The sequence below is a fragment of the Planococcus citri genome, chromosome 4 (assembly GCF_950023065.1).
Source record: "Planococcus citri chromosome 4, ihPlaCitr1.1, whole genome shotgun sequence".
Classification (NCBI taxonomy): domain Eukaryota; kingdom Metazoa; phylum Arthropoda; class Insecta; order Hemiptera; family Pseudococcidae; genus Planococcus; species Planococcus citri.
The window spans coordinates 69,589,417-69,617,394 of NC_088680.1; the positions used below are offsets into that span (position 1 = coordinate 69,589,417).

At 35.2% G+C, this 27,978-nt stretch overlaps 1 protein-coding gene across 4 annotated transcripts; it reads right to left on the minus strand.

Moving 5' to 3' along the window:
* Window positions 1-39: 39 nt before the first annotated feature.
* LOC135845738 (uncharacterized) lies at window positions 40-26,877 on the minus strand. Of its 4 annotated transcripts, none has more exons than XM_065364542.1 (2): window positions 26,747-26,877; window positions 40-2,397 (listed from the first exon to the last, which is right to left on the minus strand). In XM_065364542.1, exon 2 carries the CDS (start codon window positions 2,385-2,387, stop codon window positions 147-149), a length of 2,241 nt encoding a protein of 746 aa, XP_065220614.1. In that variant the 5' UTR covers window positions 2,388-2,397; window positions 26,747-26,877; the 3' UTR covers window positions 40-146. The 4 variants fall into 4 exon arrangements, with proteins under 4 accessions (XP_065220614.1, XP_065220613.1, XP_065220612.1 ...); XM_065364541.1 differs by lacking the exon at window positions 26,747-26,877 and adding an exon at window positions 26,125-26,722; XM_065364540.1 differs by lacking the exon at window positions 26,747-26,877 and adding an exon at window positions 11,768-12,447.
* Between the last annotated feature and the right edge of the window lie 1,101 nt (window positions 26,878-27,978).

Consider the following 27,978-nt stretch of genomic DNA (forward strand, 5'->3'; position numbering starts at 1 on the left):
AGGTACATTTATGAAAAACAGTTGGAAATGGTCAGAAAGTGAAATTGAATATTTTTATTACGAATTACAAATATGTACATAGATGTCTTCAGTAGATATAGGTATTTATACTTAAGCCAAAGACCTATGTATATATTAGCTTACGTTTAGAGATGAACATATATTACAGACAAAATAGCAAAAAAAAGAAAAAAGAAAAAAGATATCACGATGCCATAGGTACTTCTTTTAACATGGAGATCAATACGGTGGCCAATCCACCGCAAAAATTCTCTACAAGGCTGCTGGTCCTTGTCGTATTCCTTTATCATTTCTACTGCTCGTATTTTTGCAGTCTCAGGATCATTCCTTATACTATGTCTAAAAGATTGTATTGTTTCACCCTCTACAACAGAGAAATACCACTCTAGAAATCTCTGCAAGTTACTAAAATTCGCCATTCTGCGCATAATTTTACTAACATCAAGAACCTTACCAATAATATCGTTAATTGGTATACAACGTTTAACCTGTAGAAACATTTCTTCTTCATTTTCAAAGCACCACGAAAACACACGGGTGAAATCTTCATAATTTGACACCATCCAAACCCATCGTTCAACACTTGTTGTTTGGAGTATTTTAGCGAATCGGTGTTTCAACTCTTGCAGATGTTCATGTACAAACTCCTGCTCAATTAGTTTGCTAAGTTCATCCAAACTACCGTAGCGTTCATACGGATCACTGGTGGCAGAAATGAATGACGAAAAGTACGATTCTTTCATTTTCAACACTGTTAATACATTTTCTTGCAGGATTTTGTTGATGAATTTACTCAATCTTAGATAATCAGAGGTATCGCGAGTTGACTGTACTCTTTTATGGGCTATAGCCAATGACTCGATGAATTTTTGCAGTAGATCTTTTGAAGGAATATTCAAGTTTTCAAAGGAACGCAACAATCTTTCATTCAATTCATCCTGATCTTCTACAGTGTATAAAATTATGCAAAAATAAGGACGAATTTTGAAGTTACTCGGTTCAGTTTCGAATTGCACCTCATCTTGAGATGAATTTGGCAAGCATAACTCAAATATTTCATGTACCACGTGAAAATCAAAATGAAAAATAAATGAGAGGTCACCTCGGAGAATAAGATTTTTTCTGAAATCCGCACTTGTAAAAGATAAAAATTTCAGTAAAAATTTGAAACAACTGGGTGCTAGTTTTATCCAGAGACGTGCTTCATCTGATGCAAAATATACTCGTACAAATAATCTAATAGGATTTACTGAGAGTAGACGGACGACAGCTTCTTCTAATCGTGCCTGCCTCGCTGCATGATTCTTCTGGTGATCGTTGGCCGTATTCCAAATTTCCAATAAAACTCTCATTTTGCGTTCTTGTTTACGGATAAGCTTGTAGCGAAATTGGCCAAGTAGACTGTGCAACAACGCGACAAAATGCTCATTAGATATGCTATTTTTACACCGTTTCCAAGCCATAATTGCCCACTCAGGTATTTCTAAATTGTTGAGAAAAAGTAATATCATATTAACTGGTCGACGGAATAGTAAATTTGTTAATTGATCGTGAGACATCTTGAGAAACAGGCTATCACGCCAGGGAGAAGTTGAGACTGTAAGTAATTTGTCACTTATTAAGGATACTTGATCTTCAGCACTCAAACGATTCCATAAATACTCAAACGCTTCCGCTTCCATGCGGTAATTATTTGAAGAAAGTAAGAATAATGGTGTAACTCTATGTAATTCGTTCTTCAGGTAACAGATCCAGTAAAACAATAACGGATCGCGGTCTATACATACTTTTGAAACAAACGTTTTCATAGGACGGCGATTTAGATCGAAGCTTTCGATCTCATTTTCCAGGCAGAATCTGCACACGATGGCAAACTTCTGCACCTCAGTCAACACGCCCGAACGTAGCATTTTGATGGCAGTGCTTTTATAATTGATTCGACCATCCGGACACCATACAAAATACTCCCAATCAACTTGAGCGGTTCGGTCGATTCCATACTCGTATAATAAGTCATTTGAAAGTATACGCTCTGTGAAGTATTCAGTGCAATAAAATGTTTCTTTGCGAACTCTCTTTAGATATTTTATCAAGTTTTCTTTCATAAATCGAGGCATCGTCAAAGTTTCTATCAGTTTATGGCAATCCATTAGTTCTATTTTATCAGTAGACGAATGATCATAATCATATACCAGTAGTTCGTATTGTCGTCGGCGGTTTGGAGTTGAACTGTATTTATACCACACTGCAATAGCTATTTTGCTGTATGCCATCTGTTGTAAGCTTGGAAATTTGGCATGGAGCACAAACTCATCCGAGGGTGTTTCATTTTGAACTTGCGAATCGTACATTCCTCTGGAGTCCATTGGGGGTGATCTGAAATTAGGATTGGTGGGTTAGTTGCATAATTAGCAATAATACAGGCAAGAAATCTAGAATGAAACTGTTGTATTACTTGCAAGATTCAGTGATTCACTATAATGTTTTGAGTTACAAAGAGGTTGAATGTTTGTTTATTGATAACCAAACAATAATTTTTCACTGAGAGGTAGGTAAGGTACACACTTCACTTAGGTACATATTTTTTTTTTTTAAATAAATGCTCAAGATTAGATAGGTAGATGAGTTGAAAAAAAGTGTTGATTGGTGAAGTTGACGCAGTTTACCCCTATTTTTACGTATTCGTTGTAAGAGTCGAAAAAACCTTTTTACTCGATGAAATAAACTCATCAAAAAATAAATAAAAATTCAAAAAAATGTCATTTTTAATTCCGAACATCAAAAACAGTTTAAATTTATTCAGTAGTCTTTATTTGATCTCTTTCTGACGTATTTCATGAAAACGTTTATAAAAAATACATTCATCGCAAAAAAAATCATTTAATTTTTGAATTTTGATTTTTTTGTGATTAGTTCGTTTCATCGAGTGAAAGGGGTTTTTTCAACGGATACGTAAAAATAGGGGTCAAATGGGTCAACTTCACCACTCGAAACTTTTTTTCATGTTTTAAATCAGAAAATCACATTTTTTCGCAAACTTTAAATTTTTTAAATTCGACTTTACGACATAATGCCATCTCAACTTTTTAATACGTCGTTCAGCATGAAAAGTTATCCATAACATAATGAATGAATTTTTGAGAGTTGGAACGATATGAAAACTACGTTTTGAAACATTTCAAGCTAATTTTTCGTACGAAAAAAATTGGCAACACTGATTTTTATGATATCACTAAAATGCCTTACAAAACCCCAAACTATTGAAAAAAAAATCATTTTAGTAGGTATCGCGGTTATCGAGTAATCTACTGCTGAAATGGATGATATTTCAAGTTCACTGAAAACTTTGATACCCCCTAGCAGCATTTAAAAAAGGGCTAGAGGGCTGCGATTTACACCATTATTAATACTGGGACATTCCACGTCAATTAGACCAAGAATTGGTAGGGGGTTCGGCGATTTTTTTGAAATTTTTCCTGTGGAAAGACCTTCCGAAGGGATGACCAATGGCGCAAATCGCAGCCCTCTAACTCATTTTTTAGGCAGCGGGGGGGGGGGGGGGGTGTTAAAGTTTTCAGTGATCCTAAAATATCTTCCATTTCAGCAGTGAAATACTCAATAACCGCGATACTTACCAGAATGGAACTTTTTCTAATAGTTAGGGGTTTTGAAAGGCTAATTGGTGATATCATAAAAATCAGTGTTGCCACTTTTTTTCGTACAAAAAATTAGCTCAAAAAGTTTCGAAACGTAGTTTTTATATCGATCCGACTCTCAAAAATTCTGAAAAAAATATATTGGGCACAATTTTTCATGCTGAACAACATCTTAAACAATTGGGATGGTAACATGTTGCAAGATCGATTTAAAAAAATTCAAAGATTGCGAAAAAAATGCGTTTTTTTGATTTTAGACATGAAAAAAAGTTTTCATTAGCGAAGTTGACCCATTTGACCCCTATTTTTACGTATCTGTCGAAAGAGTTGATAAACCCTTTTACTCGATGAAATGAATTCCTCACGAATGACAAAAAAATCAAAATTCTAAAAGATTCAAAAAATGAACGAATTTTTATTTTTTTGTTGTGAGTGTAATTTAATCAACTTTTTCATGAAATACGTCAGAAAGAGGTCAAAATAAGACAACTGAATAAATTTAAACTTTTTTTGATGATTGAAATTTGAAAATTGAATTTTTTCGAATTTCGATTTTTTGTGAGGAGTTCATTTCATCGAGTGAAAGGGTTTTTTCAACTTTTTCGACAGATACGTAAACATAGGGGTCAAATGGGTCAGCATGTAATGTTTTAAACCGTACAAAGTTAGATCGAATAAGAGCAGACAAAAATTCATTACCTGTTAAAAATTCAAGTGCTTAGTGCTTTTTCGATTTTTGGTAAATTTTCAAAAATCAAATTTTGGCTAAAAATGTGAGAAAAAATCAAAATTTTACCAAATTGACCACGAAAGCTGAAATTTGGGATATACCCTATTTTTGACCTGTCAAATCAATTGGAAACTGTTTCAAACCGTTTTGACCAGTTCTGGAGCCTCCAGTAGATTTTTTAAACTCGAAATTCTCACAAAATTTCTTCAAATGAAGTTGGAAAATCGAAATTTATTCTGCAAACTAATTTCAATACGCTATGAAGTCGACTGCAGGTGAATTTCAAGTCGTTTTGGAGCCACCAGCAATTTTTTGAAAATTACTGGAGCCTCCAGTAGATTTTTGAAACTTGAAATTTCCCCAAAATGTCATCAAATGGGGTTAGCAATCCGAAATTTACCCTACTAACTAATTTCAATATAATATGAAGTCGACTGCATGGTGCTTTCAAGTGGTTTTGAAACTTCCAGCTACTTTTTGTAAATTTCAATTCTCCTAAAAACGCCATGAAACAAACCTTTCAAAAAGTCATTGGAGGCTCAAAAAATTACTTGAACCCACCTTAAGTCGTCTTCAGAGGGTGTTAAAATTGGAGTGCATAGTTAATTTCAGCTTTCCATATTCATTTTTCAAGTTTCAAAAATTTACTGGAGGCTCCAGTAATTTTCGAAAAATTGCTGGAGGCTCCAAAACAACTTGAAATTTACCTGTAGTCGACTTTGCTGCGAATTGAAATCAGTTTTCAGAATTAATTTCGGTTTTGCAACTCCATTTAATGAAATTTTGTGAGAATTTCGAGTTTCAAAAATCTGCTGGAGGCTCCAGGACTGGTCAAAACGGTTTGAAACAGTTACCAATCGATTTGACAGGTCGAAAATAGGGTGTATCCCTAGCTTTCTTGGTCGATTTGGTAAAATTTTGATTTTTTCCCCTCATTTTTGGCCTAAATTCACCAAAAATCGAAATATGCACTTCATCATTTGAAATTTTGGCGATGAATTTTGTCATGCTTTTTCGATCCAGCTTTGTCCAGTTCAAAATATTTTATGCGATTCTAATTCGGTTGGTTAGTTTTAGACAAGATATAAGTAAGGTAAAGTGGGGTAATTCCGATATGGGGTAATTCCGATAGCAAGCCCTAGCTTTGTTGCAAAACACATTTTGGCACAAATGATGAAGAAAGTAGGTAGTTTTAGTGCTAACCTACACCCATTAATGATCAGATGGTTCATCTGCTCTGTTTTGTCAAGTCTGTGCAGTGTTCAAAATCTGAATGCCCAAATCCTTTGCCGCAAAAAACAGGGCACTTTTGAAACTCGTTTTTATCGTTCAAAACTTGTTGAAAAATTCTGTTTAGAAGCTGATATTTGATGAATACGTGTTAAAGTGTCAGTACCTCTTTTGATTTTGCTTTTATAATTATTTGTTTGGTGGCATTGAATTATTAAACATGTCGATCATTTTTCATGCTGTGAGGTAATTCCGATAGCCCCAGCAAAATTGTCCTGCAATGTTTTTTTCGCTGTTTTGATGTATTATAGTTTTAGGGGGTCGAAATTATCAAAGAAAATCCTCAAAACGGGGCATTTTTCTCTAGTTGGTCTACGATTCAAAAATTATGCCTCAAAAATGCATATTTGTAAAAAAAATTGAATTTTTGTTCTAATGATATAGTAGCATGGTGCTAGCATGGAATCAACTAGCAGATTACCAGTTAGAATGGTGTTAGCACTTTGCCAGCAGACATTTTATTGAAAAATTCATCCTAGCATAGAACTAGTATGGTGCTAGCATGAGGTGAAGTGGTGAACTAGCAAAAGACAGGTCAGCAATTTGCTGGTTTCATGCTAGCAGCATAACCACTGAGTAAAGCTAGCAGTCACTACTAGCATATTTCTAGTGCATTGCTAGCACCCTGTAATGGTGCTAGCATGAGGTGAACTAGCAAAAGGCATGCTAGCAATCTGCTAGTTACATGCTAGAAAGACAATCACTGGTAAACTTGCACTAGTCTACTGCTAGCGCTATTCTCACCTTGGTAAAGCTAGCAGTCAAAGTACTGGCATGGTGCTGGATTTTTGTTAAACGACTTCTTATCCAGGTGCTAGCAGTCAAGTGCTAGCATAATGCTAGCAACTTGCTAGCGTTGTTCTTTATCATGATACATTTAACTTCTCTTATATGAAGTATGTAGTCAAATCGAATATAAGCTCAATGCAGTTTCTTGTTTAAATTATGAAGAGTGAAGTTGGCAAACTAATCACTCAGTTTATACTAGCACAAGATGCTAGTGCAATGCTAGTTCTAAACTAGCATTGTGGGGCAATTGCCCATTTTTGGATATTTTTGAGAAACATACCATAATTAGAAATACCCTATTCTTTTACAAAGAAATTAATACACTTCTAGCATTATACTTATTATACACATGCTAGCATAAGCTAGCAAAAAGCTAGCAAGATCATGCTAGCACCAGTAGCACCGTTTTGAACACCTGCACTAGCATATCTGCTAGCAAACGGATGCTAGCCTAATGCTGGTCCTCCTGCTTGAATTATGCCAATTGTATGCCAGCATATGCTAGAAATATGCTAGCATGACTATGCTAGCACCAATAGCACCATTTTGAACACCTCTACTAGCATATCTGCTAGCAAACTGTCGCTAGCATAATGCTAGAAAAATGCTGCTAGCGTGGTGCTAGTACCATTTTCCTAGCATTGTGCTGGCAACAGTTTGCTAGCAGATATGCTAGGAAAGGTGTTCAAAATGGTGCAACCAGTGCTAGCATGGCCATGCTAGCACTGTTGCTAGCATTCTGCCACTTGAAATTGTCAATAGGGATATTACATTGAAAAAACGTACAAAAATTCATCACCAACAAAAATTTCGATTTTTGGTGATTTTTGAAAATAGAGCGGGCAAATAGCGGTTTTAAAAAGGAAAAAATTGGCACATAAATTTTTTCTTCGGGAATGTGTTCGGATGGACCCTCTAAACCACCAAAAAAAAACCAACTCTCCTACCCCCGGAGGAAAATTTTTTAGGGGGCTGAAACCGGTTCCAATTCACGTTTTTTGCGTTTTACTTCGTAAACGTTAGGTTTTTGAGAGAAACTACCATGACAAAAAATGTTACCCTTCAAATTCTCGATAATTTGATACCACGCTCCATACCCATTCCTCAAGGGGGGTGTCCAAAAAAAGGGGTGGAAAGAGTAGGTGTTTCAAAAAAGGTCAGTCCAACAAATTGATCAAAATTACCACTTAAAATCGTTCGTTTTCGCTCAAATTTTTTTTACAAAGTCTACTCACCCAACTACTAATCAAACTACCATTGGTTTGTCTTCAACCCTCTTCGGGGGTTCGTGAGGGTTGCTTGATTTTTCAAGTAGCACACTACTGAATCATATATTTGAAAAACAAATCTGGACGTGCGATATATCGAATAGTATGTTTTCGAGGTCGCTGAATACGAATATGAACTTATTTTTTGAATACAACTCCAGAAAGCCCCTCTGTGCCCCAAAATGGGGGTCAAAATTGTGAAAAATCGTGAAAAGTCGAGTGATATATCGAATGGTACGTTTTCGAGGTCGCCGAGTGCGAATATGAACTTATTTTTTGGGTCCCACCCCCCAATGTCTCTCTGTGCCCCAAAATGAGGGTGAAAATTTTGAAAAATCGTGAAAAGTCGAGTGATATATGGACTTGAATGTTTTCGAAGTCACTGAGCACGAATATGGCCATATTTTTTGGGCCCAACCCCTCACAGCTCCCAACCGCCCCAAAAAAGGCCAAAATTTTGAAAAAATGTATAAAGTCGAGTGACATATTGAATGGTATGTTTTCGAAATCGCTGAGTACGAATATGAACTTATTTTTTGCCTACAACCCCTCAAAGCCCCTCTGTGCTCCAAAATGAGGGTCTGAAGATGGTAATAATCATTCATTGAAATTTTGATGTGGAGAGAACTGAGACGGAGGGCGAGAGATTCCAACCAGCAGGAAAATTTTTGAACAAAACTAAGTACGTAAACCAAAACTAAAGAACATGCAAAAATTTCAATTCTAGGCATTTCAAGTCCATTTTTTGATTTTTGGTAAACTTTTTGAATTGTTGCAAAACAATTATTTAAAAAAATTAAAATTTCTCGTAACCAAGCAGACGTTTTAGAGTTATTTGAGCACTTCTGGAGTCTCTTGCAAATTTCTGGAAGTGGAAATTTCCAGAAAATGCTACCAAAAATTTACAAAAATCAGCTAGAGGCTCCAGAACGACTCGAAATGGCTTGAAAGTGTTTTCAGTCGATTTAGGGAATCGAAAATGGAATACATACCAAAACAGCTTTCTAGCTTTATTAAGTAAAAATTCTATCCTATTTAGGGGGCGTAAGGGGATTCTGAGGAATCGTAAGTAGAGCAGGAAAAAAGTGCATATTCCAGTTTAGTGTCTCAAAAACATACCTACAAGTCGATATATCACTCGACTTTTCAAGATTTTTCAAAATTTGGACCCTCATTTTGGGGCACAGAGGGGCTTTGAGGGGTTGTAGGCAAAAAATAAGTTCATATTCGTACTCAGCGATTTCGAAAACATACCATTCAATATGTCACTCGACTTTATATATTTTTTCAAAATTTTGGCCTTTTTTGGAGCGGTTGGGAGCTGTGAGGGGTTGGGCCCAAAAAATATGGCCATATTCGTGCTCAATGACTTCGAAAACATTCAAGTCCATATATCACTCGACTTTTCACGATTTTTCAAAATTTTCACCCTCATTTTGGGGCACAGAGAGACATTGGGGGGTGGGACCCAAAAAATAAGTTCATATTCGCACTCGGCGACCTCGAAAACGTACCATTCGATATATCACTCGACTTTTCACGATTTTTCAAAATTTTGACCCCCATTTTGGAGTTGAAAAACCCCTTTCACTCGATGAAATGAACTCATCACAAAAAAATCAAGATTAGAAAAGATTCAAAAAATGAACGAATTTTTGTTTTTTTGTTAATGAGTGTAATTTTTATCAACTTTTTCATGAAATACGTCAGAAAGAGGTCAAAATAAGACAACTGAATAAAGTTTAACTTTTTTTTAATGTTTGAAATTGAAAAATTGATTTTTTTCGGATTTTGATTTTTTGTGAGGAGTTCATTTCATCTAGTGAAAGATTTTTTTCAACTTTTTCAACACATACGTAAACATAGGGGTCGAATGGGTCAACTTTACCAATTAAAACTTTTTTTCATGTTTTAAATCAAAAACTCGCATTTTTTCGCAAACTTTGTATTTTTTTTTGAATCGACTTTGCGACATGGTGCCATACCAATTTTTCAATATGTGTTTCAGCATGAAAAGTTGTCCATATAATATTTTTTTCAGAATTTTTGAGAGTCGAAACGATATGAAAACTACGTTTCGAAACTGTTTGAGCTAATTTTTTGTACGAAAAAAGTGGCAACACTGATTTTCATGATATCACCAAAAAGCCTTTCAAAACCCCTAACTATGCGAAAATGTACCATTTTGTTAGATATCGCGGTTATCGAGTAATAATCGCAGCCCTCTAGCCCATTTTTAACGGCAGCCAATGGGTGTCAAAGTTTTCAGTGAATCTAAAATATCATCCATTTCAGCAGTGGATTACTCGATAACCGAGATACCTACCAAAATGAAATTTTTCCCCATAGTTAGGGGTTTTGAAGGGCTTTTTGGTGATATCATAAAAATCAGTTTTGCCACTTTTTTTCGTACAAAAAATTAGCTCAAAAAGTTTCAAAACATAGTTTTCATATCGTTCCGACTGTCAAAAATTCTGAAAAAAATATATTATGGACAACTTTTCATGCTGAACAACATATTAAAAAATTGGAATGGTAACTTGTCGCAAAATCGATTAAAAAAATTGAAAGTTTGCAAAAAAAATGCGATTTTTTTATTTAAAACATGAAACAAAGTTTTGATTGGTAAAGTTGATTCATTTGACCCCTATTTTTACGTACCCGTTGAAAAAGTTGAAAACCCCCCTTCACTATATGAAATAAACTCCTCACAAAAAAATCAAAATTCGAAAAAATTCAAAAAATAAACAAATTTTTTTTTTGTTGCTGTGAGTGTGATTTTTATAAACTTTTTCATGAAATACGTCAGCAAGAGGTCAAAATAAGACAACAGAATGAATTTAAACTTTTTTTAAATTTTGGAATTGAAAATGGAATTTTTTTGAATTTTGATTTTTTTGTGATGAGTTCATTTCATCGAGTGAAAGGGTTTTTTCAAATTTTTCGACGTATACGTAAAAATAGCGGTCAAATGGGCCAACTTCACCACTCAAAACTTTTTTTCATGTTTTGAATTAAAAAATTGCATTTTTTCGCAAACTTTCAGTTTTTTTAAATCGACTTTGCGACATGGTACCATTCGAATTTTTTAATATGTTGTTCAGCATGAACAGTTGTCCATAATATATTTTTTTCAGAATTTTTGAGAGTCGGAACGATACAAAAACTACGTTTTGAAACTTTTTGAGCTAATTCGAAAAAAAGTGGCAACACTGATTTTTATGATATCACCAAAAAGCCCTTCAAAACCCCTAACTATGGGGAAAAGTTCTATTTTAGTAGGTATAGCGGTTATCGAGTAATCCACTGCTGAAATGGATGATATTTTAGGTTCACTGAAAACTTTGACACCCCCTGGCTGCCTTTAAAAATGGGCTTGAGGGCTGCGATTTGCGCCATTGGTCATCCCTTCGGAAGGTCTTTCCACAGGAAAAATTTAAAAAAAATCGCTGACCCCCCCCCTACCTATTGACGTCCAAAAAATCTGTTCACAAAAAGAGTGTAAAAATCCCCATTTCTGTACGAAATTGAAAAAAATTATTATATCTACTAATTAATATGAAATTTTATCCTTTTCGATTTATGTCTAGACAAAATTTTTTCACGCACGCGCAAAAACTATTAAAAACTCAAATCAGCTGTTTCTATAATAATGACCGCGGTTTATTGAGTGAAAAAATTTCATAACTATCAGAAAAAAATTGGGGAAGACGAAGACCGTAAAACAGCTTTGTTTATACGAATATGATGTACCTAGGGCTATGATTATCAGTTGTGATTAGTGACATTTCTCAACGACTTCACAGTTCCACAACATAAAACAAAATAATTGAATTTCGTTTGATTCTTTTTATGTACTACGAAACAGCAAATTGAGGCCGAACACATTATAAACGATGCTACTCTATCTTCTTCGCATTTTCAGCTGATCTTGCAATTATTAAAGCTAATAAAACGTCGTAAAATAACCTACATAATTAAGTATATTAAATAGAGATAGTGGTAACACATACTTTCAGTTTCAGTACTGCATTAAATATTATTTCGGTGCATCACAATTAATTCACTTCAATCGCAATTTTTAGATCATTTATCAATAAAAATAACAGCAAAACTGGTGCTTATCAATATTATCACCACGAAAACATTTTTTTTCTAAAATGAGAACGTTCATATTTTCACAACATTGTGACACTGAACGAAACAACTATCCCGATCCTAAACCGCTTTTTCTCTTTCCCTCGACACCCGAATACCTCTGAACTCCGCCCTATTCAATTCATCTCTGTCTGGTCCACCGCGAGCACATGGTCTCTCGCGCCTAACATATCCGGATCTCTGGTTAACAGTAGTATTATACAGGGTGTCCACGGAGAGGTGGTACAAAATTTAGAGTTTTATACAACCGGGTACGACAAACTTTAAGAAAAAAACTAAAAAAGGGTTATGATTGTGAAAGTGTAACCTAATAGTTATCTTCAAAATTGAAGGGGCAAAATACGTTTTCAAAACCTAAGAGCCAGAATCTAATTTTGACCATGGGGGTTGGTAGTACAACAGTATAGTACATATGTAATTTGGAAATTGAATACAATTTCTTATCATGACTGGTTGCCTAACTTGCAAATTGAAGGGACTACAAAATAGTGAATTTTAATTTCAAAAAATCGCGATGAAAAAAATGCGAAAATGAATGCTTTGTCAAAAAATAAACAAATTTTGTTATGATAATTTATTTTCTACTCTAAAATTTTAAAACTTTTTGAATCTCAAAAATTGTTAAATTATTGAAATTTTTAGCAAATCGAAAATTGTTGAGCTTCAAAACTTCGTAAATTTCAAAATGAGAAAAAAAATAATGTACGTAACAAATTTTTTTTCAAAACCAAGTATTCACTATAGAGCGGGAAAATAACGTAAAAAAGCGAGGGTGAAAAGGAAAAAATTGGCACATCAATTTTTTCTTCGGGAATGTGTTCAGATGGACCCCCTGAACTACCAAAAAAAAACTCGACCCTCCTACCCCTGGAGCTAATTTTTTTAGGGGGCTAAAACCGGTTGCGATTCACGTTTTTTGCGTTTTACTCCGTAAATATTAGGTTTACGATAACAACTACCATGACAAAAAATGTTCCCCTTCAAATTCTCGATAATTTGATTCTACTCTCGATACCCATCCCTCAAGGGGGGTGCCTAAAAAAAGGGGTGGAAAGAGTAGGTGTTTCAAAAAAAATGTAGGTAAGTCCAGTAAATTAATCAAAATTACCACTTAATATTATTCGTTTTCGCTCAATTTTTTTTTACAAAGTCTACACACCCAACTACTAATCAAACCACCATTGAGTGGTCTTCAACCCTCCCCGGGGGTTGGTGGGGGGGGGTGCTTGATTTTTCAAGTAACACACAACTGAATCATGTATTTGAAAAACGAATCTGGCGAAGAGTATGTTTTCGAGGTCGCTGAATACGAATATGAACTTATTTTGTGGGTCTAACCCCTCAAAGCCCCTCTGTGCCCCAAAAAGGGGGTCAAAATTTTGAAAAATCGCAAAAAGTCGAGTGATATATCGAATGGTATGTTTTCGAGGTCGCTGAATACGAATATGAACTTATTTTCTGGGTCTAATCCCTCAAAGCCCCTCTGTGCCCCAAAAAGGGGGTCAAAATTTTGAAAAATCGCGATAAGTCGAGTGATATATCGAATGATATGTTTTCAAAGTCGCTGAGTACGAATATGGTATTATTTTTGCCCCCAACCCCGCAAAGCTCCTGACTGCCCCAAAAAAGTCCAAAATTTTGATAATTTCTGAAAGGTTGAGTGACATATCGAATTGTATGTTTTCAAAGCCGCTGAGTACGAATATGAACTGTTTTTCTGCTAACGATTCCTCAAAACCCCCTTACGCTCCCCTAAATAGGATAAAATGTTGAAAAGTTGCCAGAAATCTTGTAATATTATGTCGAATATTATATTTTCAAGATCGTTGAGAACAAGACCATGGACTCATTTTCAATATATCACTCATTTTACTCTTTACACTTCCCACCAATTAGTGATGTTAAAATGCGCGCATATATTCATTTGTCTGCGCGCCAGGTGAGCGTTTGCGCGCAAATTCCACAAATGGGCGATATTTGTTTCTATTTGTGATTTTCAACATGAAAAGTTGTCCAAAAAAACGAAAAAACATGAAAAATAGGGTAGGTAATAAAAGCAGGACAATTTCTCATATTTTATTTTAAAAGAAGGGGAGATGTTCAATATTATTACAATCGATTTTTTTCACTACCTACTTTGAAAAACATTTTGATTTTTTTTTCAATTCAAAATTTTAAAATGTTTAGATTTTTCCTCCCTAATTTATCATTACTAGAGTAAAAATTGTTAGATATTGAAATTTACAAAATAAGGGAAAAATATTAGTGGGAAATTGAAAATTTTTTGATTCAAAATATGAAAATACGAGCCATTTTTTCAAAACTACCTCAATATTTTTCAGAAAGGGGGGCAAAAATACTTCAATTTTTTTCAGAAGGAAGTCTCAAAAGTTTTGTTTCATGATTTAAAAATAGAACAAGTGAGTAGGCTACAAATTCGATATATCACTCGACTTATATCACCATTTTTCAAAATTTTGACCCCCCTTTTTGGGGCACAGGGGAGCTTTGCGGGGTTGGGGGCAAAAAATAAGTTCATATTCGTATTCAGCGACCTCGAAAACATATTCTTCGATATATCACTTGACTTTTCGCGATTTTTCAAAATTTTGACCCCCTTTTTGGGGCACAGAGGGGCTTTGAGAGGTTAGACCCAGAAAATAAGTTCATATTCGTATTCAGCGACCTCGAAAACATACTCTTCGATATATCGCACGTCCAGATTCGTTTTTCGAATACATGATTCAGTTGTGTGTTACTTGAAAAATCAAGCACCCCCCACCAACCCCCAGGGTTGAAGACCAATCAATGGTGGTTTGATTAGTAGTTGGATGTGTAGACTTTGTAAAAAAAAATTGAGCGAAAACGAATAATATTAAGTGGTAATTTTGATTAATTTACTGGACTTAATTTTTTTGAAACACCTACTCTTTCCACCCCTTTTTTTAGGCACCCCCCTTGAGGGATGGGTATCGAGAGTAGTATCAAATTATCGAGAATTTGAAGGGGAACATTTTTTGTCATGGTAGTTGTTATCGTAAACCTAATATTTACGGAGTAAAACGCAAAAAACGTGAATCGCAACCGGTTTTAGCCCCCTAATAAAATTAGCTCCAGGGGTAGGAGGGTCGGTTTTTTTTTGGTAGTTCAGGGGGTCCATCTGAACACATTCCCGAAGAAAAAATTGATGTGCCAATTTTTTCCTTTTTAAAACTGCTACTTGCCTAGTTTACTATTCATTTCCAGATTTATTTTTTTCATCGCGATTTTTTGAAATTATTTATTTTTGAGCAAAACCTCAAGCAATCGCCTTACTTACTTTCATTGGAAATGTTAAAACTCAGATAAGACAAGCTAAATTTTGCGAAACTTGCACATCAAATGTTATGAAAAACATTTGGAATGGCCTGAAAGTTGATATAATTTCTATAGGCACGGTCTGTGAAAAAAAAAAACATCTGACACCGACGTTGAAATTTCTATTTTGAATTAGGTACAAAAATACATAGATCAGTTTCAAAATAAAATAACCTACAAATATGTGCATATAGCTGTCCTGGAAATTGAAACGCCTTGCATCATAGTGAAATTTTAAAAATGCAAACTCGACTTAATATATCGTATCTTCTAAGAAAGTAATGAAGCTTTCGAAATATGTACATTTATCAAGGTAGATATGATGCCACAGGTAGGTACTTACACTGAAAAAACTGATTTTTTAAGGCGGGGACTCATTGCACGGGGAAAACGGCGACAGTAGAGGTTTCCATTAACCTTTCATTTCAAGAAGGGAATCAGTACCGGAAAAAATGGAAACAGTAAAGGTTTCCATTAACCTTTCATTTCAGGAAGGGAATCAGTGACGATTTATCTGTAGGCATTAAAAAGAATCATAATACATAATGGATTCAGTCCTGGAAAAAATGGGTTCCGATATTGAATGCATTATACCCAGCAATGAGTCCCCACTTGTTTTTTCAGTGATTTCATCATAGAGATCATTAGGCTGGCCAATTCCACTGCAAAAACTTTTCTCGAAGCCATTTGTTGTTTTTGTTTTGCTGCATGTATTCTAGTATTTTAGCATTCTCAGGATCACTCATTATACTTAATTTAAAAGATATTACTTTTTCTGCCACACCTGAGAAGTACCACTCCAGAAATCTCTCCAAGTTATTGAAAGTCGAAACTACAAAATCTGATAAAGATATGTTATAACGAACAATTCCTTCAAGAACCTTACGAACAATATTGGTAATTGGTATACAACGTTCAACTTGCAGAAACATTTCTTCTTCGTTTTCATAGCACCACGGAAAAAGAAATGCGAATTTTTCATACTCATAAACATAGCAAACCCATTGCTCAACACTTGTAGCTTGAAGTTTTTCAGCTAATCGGTTTTTCAACTCTTGCAAATGTTCATGGACAAACTCCTGCTCAATTAGTTTGCTCAGTTCATTCAAACTACCGTAGCGTTCATACGGATCACTGGTGGCAGAACTGAATGACGAAAAGTACGATTCTTTCATTTTCAACACTGTAGACGCATTTTCATGCAGGATTTTGGCGACGAATTGACCCAATCTTATCAAATCAGATTTATCATTGCCATTATAGGGATAGTAAGTTTCACTTTCTCTTTTATTGGCTACAATCAATGACTCGATGAATTTTTGCAGAATATCTTTTGAAGGAATATTCAAGTTTTGAAAGGAACGCAACAATCTTCTATTCAATTCATCATAATCTTTTACGGTGTATAACATTTTACAAAAATAAGGACGAATTGCGTGTTTACTCCGTTCATGGTTGAATTCCACCTCACCTTGGAAATTTGGCAAGCATAACTCAAATATTTCGTGTACCACGTGGAAATCAAAATTGAATATAAAAGACGGGTCACCTTCGAGAATCAGATTTTTTCTGAAATCGGCGCTTTTCAAAGATAAAAATTTTAGTAGAAACTTGAAGGTACTGGGTGCTAATTTTTTCCACAGACGTGGATCATCTGGTGCAAAATCAAATCCAAGTGAATTTGTTGCAGACAGTATGAGATGAACGGCAGCTTTTTCTAATCTTGCTTGTCTCGCTGCATGAATCTTCTGGTGATCGTTGGCTGTATTCCAGATTTCCAATACAACACTCATTTTGTACTCTTGGTGCAGGGTTGGATTTGTGTAAAATCTGCCAAGTACTCTCGCCAATAAATCGACAAATTGTTCATTAGATATCCTATTTTTACATCGCTTCCAAGCCATAATTGCCCACTCAGGCATTTCCCATCCTTTAATAAAAAGTGATACTACGTTAACTGGCTGACGTTCCAGTAAATTTGTTAACTGATCATGTGACATCTTGTAATACAGACTGTGATACCAGTGACACTTGCCATACTTGAATAATTTGTCACTTATAAAGGTTACTTGATCTTCAGCATTCAAACGATTCCAGAAATACTCAAAGGCTCCCCCATGGATCAAATAATACATAGAATGAAATCTATATTCATGATAAGATGTACGAATGGAGAATGATGATGATGCCATGCTGTGTAATTCGTTCTTCAGGTAGCAGATCCAGTAAAACAATAAAAAATCCCGGTCTTCTTTTACTTTTGGAATAAAGGTTTTCATAGGAAGGCGATTCAGATCGAAGATTTTGATCTCATTTTCCAGGCAGAAATGGCTCATGATGGCGAACTTCTGCACGTCAGTCAACTTGCGCGAATGTAGCATTTTGATGGCGGTGCTTTTATAATTGATTCTACCATCTGGACACCACACAAAATACTCCCAATCAACTTGACGAATTCCGTACTCGACTAAGTTACTAGAAAATAATTCGTATCTGAAGTAATAAGCGCAACGAATTGTTTGTCCGCAAACTCTTTTTAGACGTTTATTCAAAATTTCTTTCATGAATCCAGGCATCATCAAAGTTTCTATTAGTTTACGGCAATTCATTAGTTCTAGTTCATTAAACGACTCCGGACGATACATATGTTCGTAGTCTCGTTGACGTGGAGTTGAACAATATCTGTACCACACTGCAATGGCTATTTGGCTGTACGCCATCTCTTGTAAGCTTGGAAATCTGAGACGGAGCACAAACTCATCTGATGGTGTTTCAGTTTGAACATGCGGATTGTATATTTCTCTACGATCCATTGTGAGTGATTTGAAACTGAAAATCAAGGGTTACGTGTAAGTTTAAGAATGATACAGACAAAAAATCCTGTAGCAGTATTTGCAAGGTCTACTAAAATATTCTGACAAGGGAACCTCTTGAGGTGTCCGCCTCCCATTTGAACGGGACCGCAATTTTTGGAAAGAGCATGGTCTAAAAACCCCAAAACCAAATTTTCAGCTCCCCAACTTCATATCTCGATATTTTGGCGAATTTTTGAAAATTCAAAATTGACGGTTTTTGGTGATTTATGTTTTTTTTCAAAACAGTACGTACTTGATTAGTAAAAATGACCAAAATAAGTCTTAAAACTGATATTAATTCCCTAAATCCAAATTTTATCATTTACAGCCATTCTGGAGCCTCCAGCGCAATTTTTCAATTTCTCCAGAATTTTGAATAAGCTCCAGAAGGCGTCAATATAAAGTTGGGCAGCTAAAAATTGAGTTGTGTGTTATACTCGACCTGTTTAACGAGTTTATTCACATTTGATCCGATTTTGGGAAGGACACCTCATTTTTTGACCAGCTTTTTTTAATAACAAAAATATCCAGTTTGCGAGAAAATTTTCAAAGTTTGCACGAATCGCTACATTTTGTCAATAATTAATCCCACGAGGGCGAATTTTGCCATTTCCACTCATTCTGGAGCTGGCCTCGTATGGAAAAATTGAAAAATCGTGCTGGAGGCGCCAGAATAGCTGGAAATGGCGAAATTCGCCCTCACAGGGTTAGTTCAGGTCGAAAAAAGCGATATGCGCAAATCTCAAAAATTATCTCACAAACGGTCATCTTTTGATTTTTTGGATTTTTTAATTTTGAAAAAAGCTGGTCAAAAAACCACTCTTGAGGTGTCTCTCCCAAAATCGGCTCAAATGTGAATAAACTAGTTAAACAGGTCGAGTATAACACACAACTCGATTTTCAGTAGCCCAACTTCATATTCACGCCTTCTGGAGCATATTCAAAATCCTGGAGAAATTGAAAAATCGCACTGGAGGCTCCAGAATGGCTGGAAATGGCGATATTCAGCCTCATAGAGTTAGTTTATGACAAAATACAGCGATTCGCGCAAATCTCGAAAATTTCTTTGAAAATGGAAAACTTTTGATTTTTTGGATATTTTTATTAAGTTTAAGAAAAAAGCTGGTCAAAAAACCACCCTTGAGATGCCCCCTCCAGAATCGGCTCAAATGTGGATAAACTTGTTAAACAGGTCGAGTATAACACAACTCGATTTTAGCTGCCCAAATTCATATTGACGCTCTTTGGAGCATATTCAAAATTCTGGAGAAATTGAAAAATCGCGCTGGAAGCTCCAGAATGGCTGGACATTGTGAAATTTGGATTTCGGGAATTAATATCAAATATAGGATTTATTTTGGTCATTTTTTCTGATCAAGTACGCACTTTTTTAAAAAAAAGCATAAATCACCAAAAACAAGTCAATTTTGAGTTTTCAAACGTTCGCCAAAAGTCGAGATATGAAGGGCGCTGAAAGTGGCAGCTACCATTTAAAATTTTGAAAAAATTTCCATAGATGTACCTTTTGATACTTTTTTGAAATATTCAAGTTTTAAGATGGGATCTCCTAATGGAGGGGGAGCACCCTCACCCCCTAATTTTGGGTGAAACATTTGAAAGGGAATCTGGGGCATGTTATATATCGAATTGTATGTTTGTGGTGACGCTGAACACGAACATGATGTCAGATTTTTGATTGGACCCCATCCACGGCCCCTAAGAATTTTTTGGACTTTTTCCTATTGGGAGAGGTTCTGGGGGCCATAGGTGAGGTCGATTTAAAAAACTATGGCTATATTCGTGTTTAGCGATATCGAAAACATACTATTTCATGTGTCACATGAATGTAACCATTTTTTTTAGGGTTACCCCCTTTGGGGAGGTGCAGGGGGCCGTCGACGGGTCCAATCAAAAAGCTGACGTCATATTCGTGTTCAGCGTCACCAAAAACATACAATTTGATATATCACATGCCCCAGATTCTCTTCCGAAAGTTTCGCCCAAAATTGTGGGTGGGGGTGCTCCAACTCCATTAAGAGATCTCATCTCGAAACTTGAATATTTCAAAAAAAACATCAAAAGGTATATCTGTGGAAATTTTTTCAAAATTTTAAATGGTAGCTCCCACTTACAGCGCCATTTTGAAATTTGAACTTTCAATTTGAAAGTTCAACTTTGAACTTTTGAAAATTTCAAAATGCTTGAAAAGTTCAAAATGCAATGTCCTTTCGAACTGTGAAATCAGTTTTGATCATGGGCTGCTAAAGTTGAGTACCTCGAGACAATATGAAAATAATGGAAGCCCTCCCACCCACCCCCCCCCCTCTGAGGGGGCTGGGACCAAACTAATTGCGGAGTTCGTATTTAGTAGGTGGGTATATATTGTAAAAAAAATTTGAGCGAAATCGAAAGACATGACTCAAAAACGTTGGTTGAGTTGACATGGAATGACCCAGGTAAGTAAGTATGTATCTACATTTTTTACAAAAGAGTAAGTAGAGTTTTAGATTTTCATCATAATCTTGAGAAGAAAACTGAAAAGTAAAATTTTTCAAAATTTGATGGGTTTAAGTCATTTTGTAGCCTCCTAGAGCGGGCAAATAGCGGTTTTAAAAAGGAAAAAATTGGCACATCAATTTTTTCTTCGGGAATGTGTTCGGATGGACCCTCTGAACCACCAAAAAAAAGCCGACTCTCCTACCCCTGGAGGAAAATTTTTTAGGGGGCTGAAACCGGTTCCGATTCACGTTTTTTGCGTTTTACTCCGTAAATATTGGGTTTTTGAGTAAAACTACCATGACGAAAAATGTTCCCCTTTAAATTCTCGACAATTTGATGCTACGCTCGATACCCATTGCTCAAGGAGGGTGTCCAAAAAAAGGGGTGGAAAGAGTAGTTGTTTCAAAAAAGGTCAGTCCAATAAATTAATCAAAATTACCACTTAAAATCATTCGTTTTGGCTCAAATTTTTTTTACAAAGTCTACTCACCCAACTACTAATCAAACTATCATTGGTTTGTCTTCAACCCTCCTCGGGGGTTCGTGAGGGTTGCTTGATTTTTCAAGTAACACACTACTGAATCATATATTTGAAAAACAAATCTGGACGTGCGATATATCGAATAGCATGTTTTCGAGGTCGCTGAATACGAATATGAACTCATTTTTTGCATACAACCCCTCAAAGCCCCTCTGTGCCCCAAAATGGGGGTCAAAATTTTGAAAAATCGTGAAAAGTCGAGTGATATATCGAATGGTACGTTTTCGAGGGCGCCGAGTGCGAATATGAACTTATTTTTTGGGTCCCACCCCCCTATGTCCCTCTGTGCCCCAAAATGAGGGTGAAAATTTTGAAAAATCGTGAAAAGTCGAGTGATATATCGAATTGCATGTTTTAAAAGTCGCTTAGCACGAATATGGCCTTATTTTTAGGACCCAGCCCCGCACAGCTCCCAACTGCCCCCAAAAAAGGCCAAAATTTTGAAAAAATTTGAAAAGTCGAGTGACATATTGAATGGTATGTTTTCAAAATCGCTGAGTACGAATATGAACCTATTTTTTGCCTACAGCCCCTCAAAGCCCCTCTGTGCCTCAAAATGAGGGTCAAAATTTTGATAACTCGTGAAAAGTCGACTGATATATCGAATAGTATGTTTTTTTTTAAAAAATACGAACTACGAAGTACTAAATTTCGATGTTTTCTTCCATAAAAAAAAAAATGATTTCATTTTGTTTTCGATTGGTAGCCAATACAGTAGACTCCTGATTATCCGACATAATCGAGGGTGTAAGGTGGGTCGGATATCAAAAAAGTCGGATAATCCAAAATTGATGTTTTAAGCGTAAAAATGAAGTGCATAAGCTTGAGACGACAAGCTTTCATTCAGAAAATCAAGTTTTGGCTCAAAACAGGAACAAAGAATCGAAAAAATAACTAATAAACAAAAATAACCTACTTTTGTACATAAAAGACAATGAAATACTGACTGAAATTATAATTTTTTGAGATAAGTTGGATCGATTTCAAGGAAAATAACACCGTTAGAATACAAAATGCTGAATCCTGGATTATTATTTACACTCCAAAATCAAAAATTAGATGTTTTTTGGATTATCCGACCTTGGTGGGTCGGATAATGCGAAAAGTAAGTCGGATAAATTCGTACCGGATAACCTGAAAATCGGATAATTGGGAGTCTACTGTAAAAAATGAAATCGAAAACTTTACAGGAATACAATCGAAATGAAAACACTGAGATAGACAAGAAGATTGACATCTTACCTACTAAAGACATTGAGGATAATTTTGTGGCGTTAGTAGGACTTTTGAATGGTAAAATGAGAGAAATAATAAAAATGAGTCTGTAGTCGTATTCAGCGATCTTGAAAACATACTATTCGACGTATTACACATTTTTTGGTGACTTTTCGAAATTTTATCCTATTTAGGGGGCGTAAGGGGATTTTGAGGGATCGTAAGTAGAGCAGGAAAAAAGTGCATATTCCAGTTCAGTGTCTCGAAAACATACCATTCGATATATCAGTCGACTTTTCACGAGTTATCAAAATTTTGACCCTCATTTTGAGGCACAGAGGGGCTTTGAGGGGCTGTAGGCAAAAAATAGGTTCATATTCGTACTCAGCGATTTTGAAAACATACCATTCAATATGTCACTCGACTTTTCAAATTTTTTCAAAATTTTGGCCTTTTTTGGGGGCAGTTGGGAGCTGTGCGGGGCTGGGTCCTAAAAATAAGGCCATATTCGTGCTAAGCGACTTTTAAAACATGCAATTCGATATATCACTCGACTTTTCACGATTTTTCAAAATTTTCACCCTCATTTTGGGGCACAGAGGGACATAGGGGGGTGGGACCCAAAAAATAAGTTCATATTCGCACTCGGCGACCTCGAAAACGTACCATTCGATATATCACTCGACTTTTCACGATTTTTCACAATTTTGACCCCCATTTTGGGGCACAGAGGGGCTTTGAGGGGTTGTATGCAAAAAATGAGTTCATATTCGTATTCAGCGACCTCGAAAACATACTATTCGATATATCGCACGTCCAGATTTGTTTTTCAAATATATGATTCAGTAGTGTGTTACTTGAAAAATCAAGCAACCCTCACGAACCCCCGAGGAGGGTTGAAGACAAACCAATGATAGTTTGAATAGTAGTTGGGTGAGTAGACTTTGTAAAAAAAATTTGAGCCAAAACGAATGATTTTAAGTGGTAATTTTGATTAATTTATTGGACTGACCTTTTTTGAAACAACTACTCTTTCCACCCCTTTTTTTGGACACCCTCCTTGAGCAATGGGTATCGAGCGTAGCATCAAATTGTCGAGAATTTAAAGGGGAACATTTTTTGTCATGGTAGTTTTTCTCAAAAACCCAATATTTACGGAGTAAAACGCAAAAAACGTGAATCGGAACCGGTTTCAGCCCCCTAAAAATTTTCCTCCAGGGATAGGAGAGTCGGCTTTTTTTTGGTGGTTCAGAGGGTCCATCCGAACACATTCCCGAAGAAAAAATTGATGTGCCAATTTTTTCCTTTTTAAAACCGCTATTTGCCCGCTCTATTTCACTCGTTGTATTCAATAACTAGTGATGTTAAAATGCGCGCATATTCATTTGCCTGCGCGCAAATTCCACAAATGGGTGTTATTTGCTTCTATTTGTGATTTTCAACAAGAAAAGTTGTCCAAAAAACGGAAAAGCATGAAAAAATAGGGCAAAAGCAGGACAATTTCTCATACCTATTTATTTAAAAGGAAGGGAGAGGGGTTCAATATTATTGCAATCGATTTTTTTCACTAATTTAGAAATAATTTTGATTTCTCTTTCAATTCAAAATTTTCAAATGTTTGGATCTTTTCTTCCAAATTTATCATCACTTGAGTGACAATTTTTAGAAATTAAAATATCCTAAATAAGGGAAGAATAAAATGGAAATTGATACATTTTTGATTCAAAATATGAAAAAACAAGCAATTTTTTCAAAAATACCTACCTCAATATTTTCAGAAAGGGGAGCCTTCAAATTTTTGTTCCATAGTTGAAAAATAGTAAAAAAGACAACAGCAAGACAATTTCACAAATTTTATATTTTGAATGAAAGGGGGCGGGGAGGGGTTCAATATCATTTTTTCACTACTTCAGAAAGCATTTCGATTTTTTTTCAATTCAAAATTTTCAGATGTTTAGAGGTGGACCTTCCCTTAAATATCATCATTTGGCAGAAAATTTTTAGAAATTCATATTTTCAAAAAAATAAAATAAGAAAGAATAAAATATGAGGATTGAGTACAAAAATTTGTAGGGTTTCTCCACTAATGGGGACCCTATTAAAATTACCTGGAATCATCTTAAGGTTTACCATTTTCTTCCAAAAATACTTGAATATTTTTCAGAAGGGAGAGTCTCAAATTTTGTTTCATGATTCAAAATTGGAAGAAAAGATGTAGTAGGCTACACAGTTGGGAATCAAATAAAACCAAAATTCATCACTCTTTACCGAGAAATTGTTATGAAATAAAGTAAAAATGGCTCAGATCATTTCATTTTTTGACTCTGGGGGAGGTGAGTTGAGTTTATAGCGTTTTTATTAGTTTATTCATCAATAGCCACTTCTGGTGTGTATTTTGATATGTCGCATGATTTTTTCATCGCGCATATTTCGCGCATTTGCTCAAAATTTTTGGGCGCAATTGCGCGCATTTGCTCGGCGAGCATATGCTCATAACATCACTATCAATAACCCGGCAATGCTTCGGAATTTAACTCATCGATTTAGGAGCAGTGCTAGTGTGTACTGATGTAGTGTCACCTCAGGAACACGAATATGAAAACTATTTTGCGGTGTAACGTTTTAAACTGATTATATTGATGAAAATATAAGCGCGAATGTCTAAAATATTTACCACGATAGAACGGTGGATATGATCAATGATACGGGCTGCGATGCATAACACAGTTGTTGGAAGCCAGTTTCTTACCCTGTACCCTCCCGATCCTACGACTTGTTTTCTGAAGGGAGATGTACATTGTGCAAGTTTACTGGAATTGATGAATTTTTTTTAAAATGTTACAAAATGTGAATTTCAACGCTGATTCTTTTTTCAATTATTGAAAATAAATTATAACAATATTATTTTAATAAGATTTTTTTTTTGTTATTACATTTCATTTTTCAATTGAATGTTTCACCAAGGAGTGGATATATTAAATGGGGGTCTGGGGGCGAAGCCCCCAGCAATAGTTCTGTTCAATATATTGAATAAAATAGCATAATTGAAGCAAAATGAATTGATAAAAAATTAAAGATTGCAGTTATACCAATTTGGAAAGAAATATTGCTGGGGGCTTCGCCCCCAGACCCCCATTTAATATATCCACTCCTTGGTGAAACATTCAGTTAAAAAATGAAAAGTAATAAAAAAAAATTTCTTATAAAAAATTGTTACCTATTAGGTATTTTTAATAATCGTGTTCACGTTTCAGTGATGCTTACTTCGTGTAAACCTCCCTACATAAACCAGAAACAGTACGTCAAGTTTTGCAGTACCGATGTCCTTTCACTTCCACGACACTGTCGTGGTGAATTCATACTCGCGACGCGCTCATCGTTTTATTCAATGATTTTGTAAATTTTAGTGTAAATATACCACATACCGGAAAATGGTTTTCACCATCGTGTTTCTCACATCAAAACACGTACTATTACACTTGTCAGCTCACTCACATCGATGAGTTAAATTCCGAAGCATTGCCCAATAACCCTCTTCTACCTTTTTTGTAAAAGTTGATTTGATATGATAACCCATAAAATGAGTTGTTGAGATGTTTTGGGTTCAATCGTACCAGGCTACAAGAGTAGGATGGGACGATGTGATAACAGTGTAAAGAATATCCTTGATATACTTGATATTTTATGAAACATGCATAAAATAACCTATACAACATTTATAAAAGAGAGTAATATATGTACTTACTTTCAGCACTCCGTCAAATATTAGGTTTGGTAAATCACAATTAATTCACTTCAATTGCAATTTCATAAAATGAGAAAACTTCCTCAAACCAAACAAACACCAAAACCAAGGTCCAAGAGTCCAAGACAGTAAAGTAAAACTAGGGTAAAACACGATTTTAAAAAATGAGAACGTTCATAGTTTCACAACATGCTAACACTGAACGACAACGATTCGAACCTATCTACAATTTTCCCCAATATCTGCGAAGCACCTTAGTTTGAAAATTTAAAATTAAATCAAATAATAATGAAGAAACCTTTAGAGCAAGCATGGGGAGGAGAACCCATAGGGTGGCTCACAATAAATATTTCAGCAGCTCAATTGAGAAACGAAGGATCATCAACAGTCTAAAATGGCTCCAAAATTGAAGGAATATTTTATGTACTCAAGCACTTTGATGGGAAAATCGAAAGTTTAAAAAATTAGAACTTGCAATTTGCTCATTTTTTACAAAGTATAATTAGGTAATCACCAACTCATAGGCACCTATTTGTAATTTACGTACGAAGACTAAGACGTAACTCTAACTCTAACTACCATAAGACTAACTTCTGTATACTCGTAAGATATTTATACTTACTCTATAATATGTACTGGCTCATGGCTGTGTACTGTAAAATAAAAAGGGGGAAATATCAAGGTCGCTAACACTATACAATCTTAAGCATTAAACAGTCGAGAAGGCATGAAACAGGAATACCCAACTGATGGGCTGAGTATCAGTTAACTAGAACACATGAGCTAAAAATAGCACCGAGAAGATGAGATAAGAGGGCAAGAATATGACGTATAGGTACATATAAAATCAGTATTCTCGCCTTCACATCTACACTTCCATCAAAGAGTATATAGAACTGACGTAATAAATAGCCAGTCTCTATACACCGCGCGAAGTACCTACTGTGGGAATTTCGAGACGAAAACGCTCGCCTGGAATTCATCACCTACCTAACAAACAAACCTTAAACCTATCTTAACAGTTTCTTTGATACACTTTTCCTATATTTTGAACAATTTTTTTAAAAATTTCAACATGTTTTAGTTTTACACAAATTTTGGTGATATTTTATTAATTTTTTTCGTCAATTTCAAAAATTCTTACAATTTAACTACCTAATTAATTATAGAAAACTCTACAATTTTTGTTAATGAATTTTAAATTTTTCAGACTTTTCAAGCAATTTATTAGCCTTTATACTAGTTGATTTTCGTGTAGTATTCAACGAGACTTTTCGGCAATCTTTAGCACTCACAAGGGAACTACCTGAACCGGCAGAAACGAAAATGAACGAATCAAAGCTAGATCGAAAGGGGACTACTTCAGGACTCCAAATCCAAAATTTCAAGTGCTGAAGTTGATTTCTCGATTTTTGGTGAATTTTTGAAAATTGAAAAATCCAAGAAAATATCAATTAACTACCCAAAAAATAGCCACTCTCCATTAGTAATAAAACAGAACTATCTTGAACTTTTATCAGAATACAAAAAATTCAATCTTTGCTTTACAGATGGATCAAAAATACCAACACTTCACACAGGATATGCATACTCTATAAATGATAGAATTTCAAATTTTAAAATCCATAACTGTTCTTCAATCTACACTGCCGAACTCACAGCTATTTTCCACTGTCTCTGTGACATACTCACTTATGAATCAGAAAATAAGTCCTTCTTAATTCAAAGTGATTCCCTCAGCTCACTAACTGCTATCCAAAATCTTTTTTCCGATCACCTTCTAATTCAAAATATTCATAAAACTCTATTTGACTTACAAAATTCAAACTTCTTCATACAGTTTATGTATGTACC

Coding starts and splice junctions, on each gene's coding strand:
- LOC135845738 (XM_065364542.1), bottom strand. CDS start 2,387: ATGGACTCCAGAGGAATGTACGATTCGCAAGTTCAAAATGAAACACCC.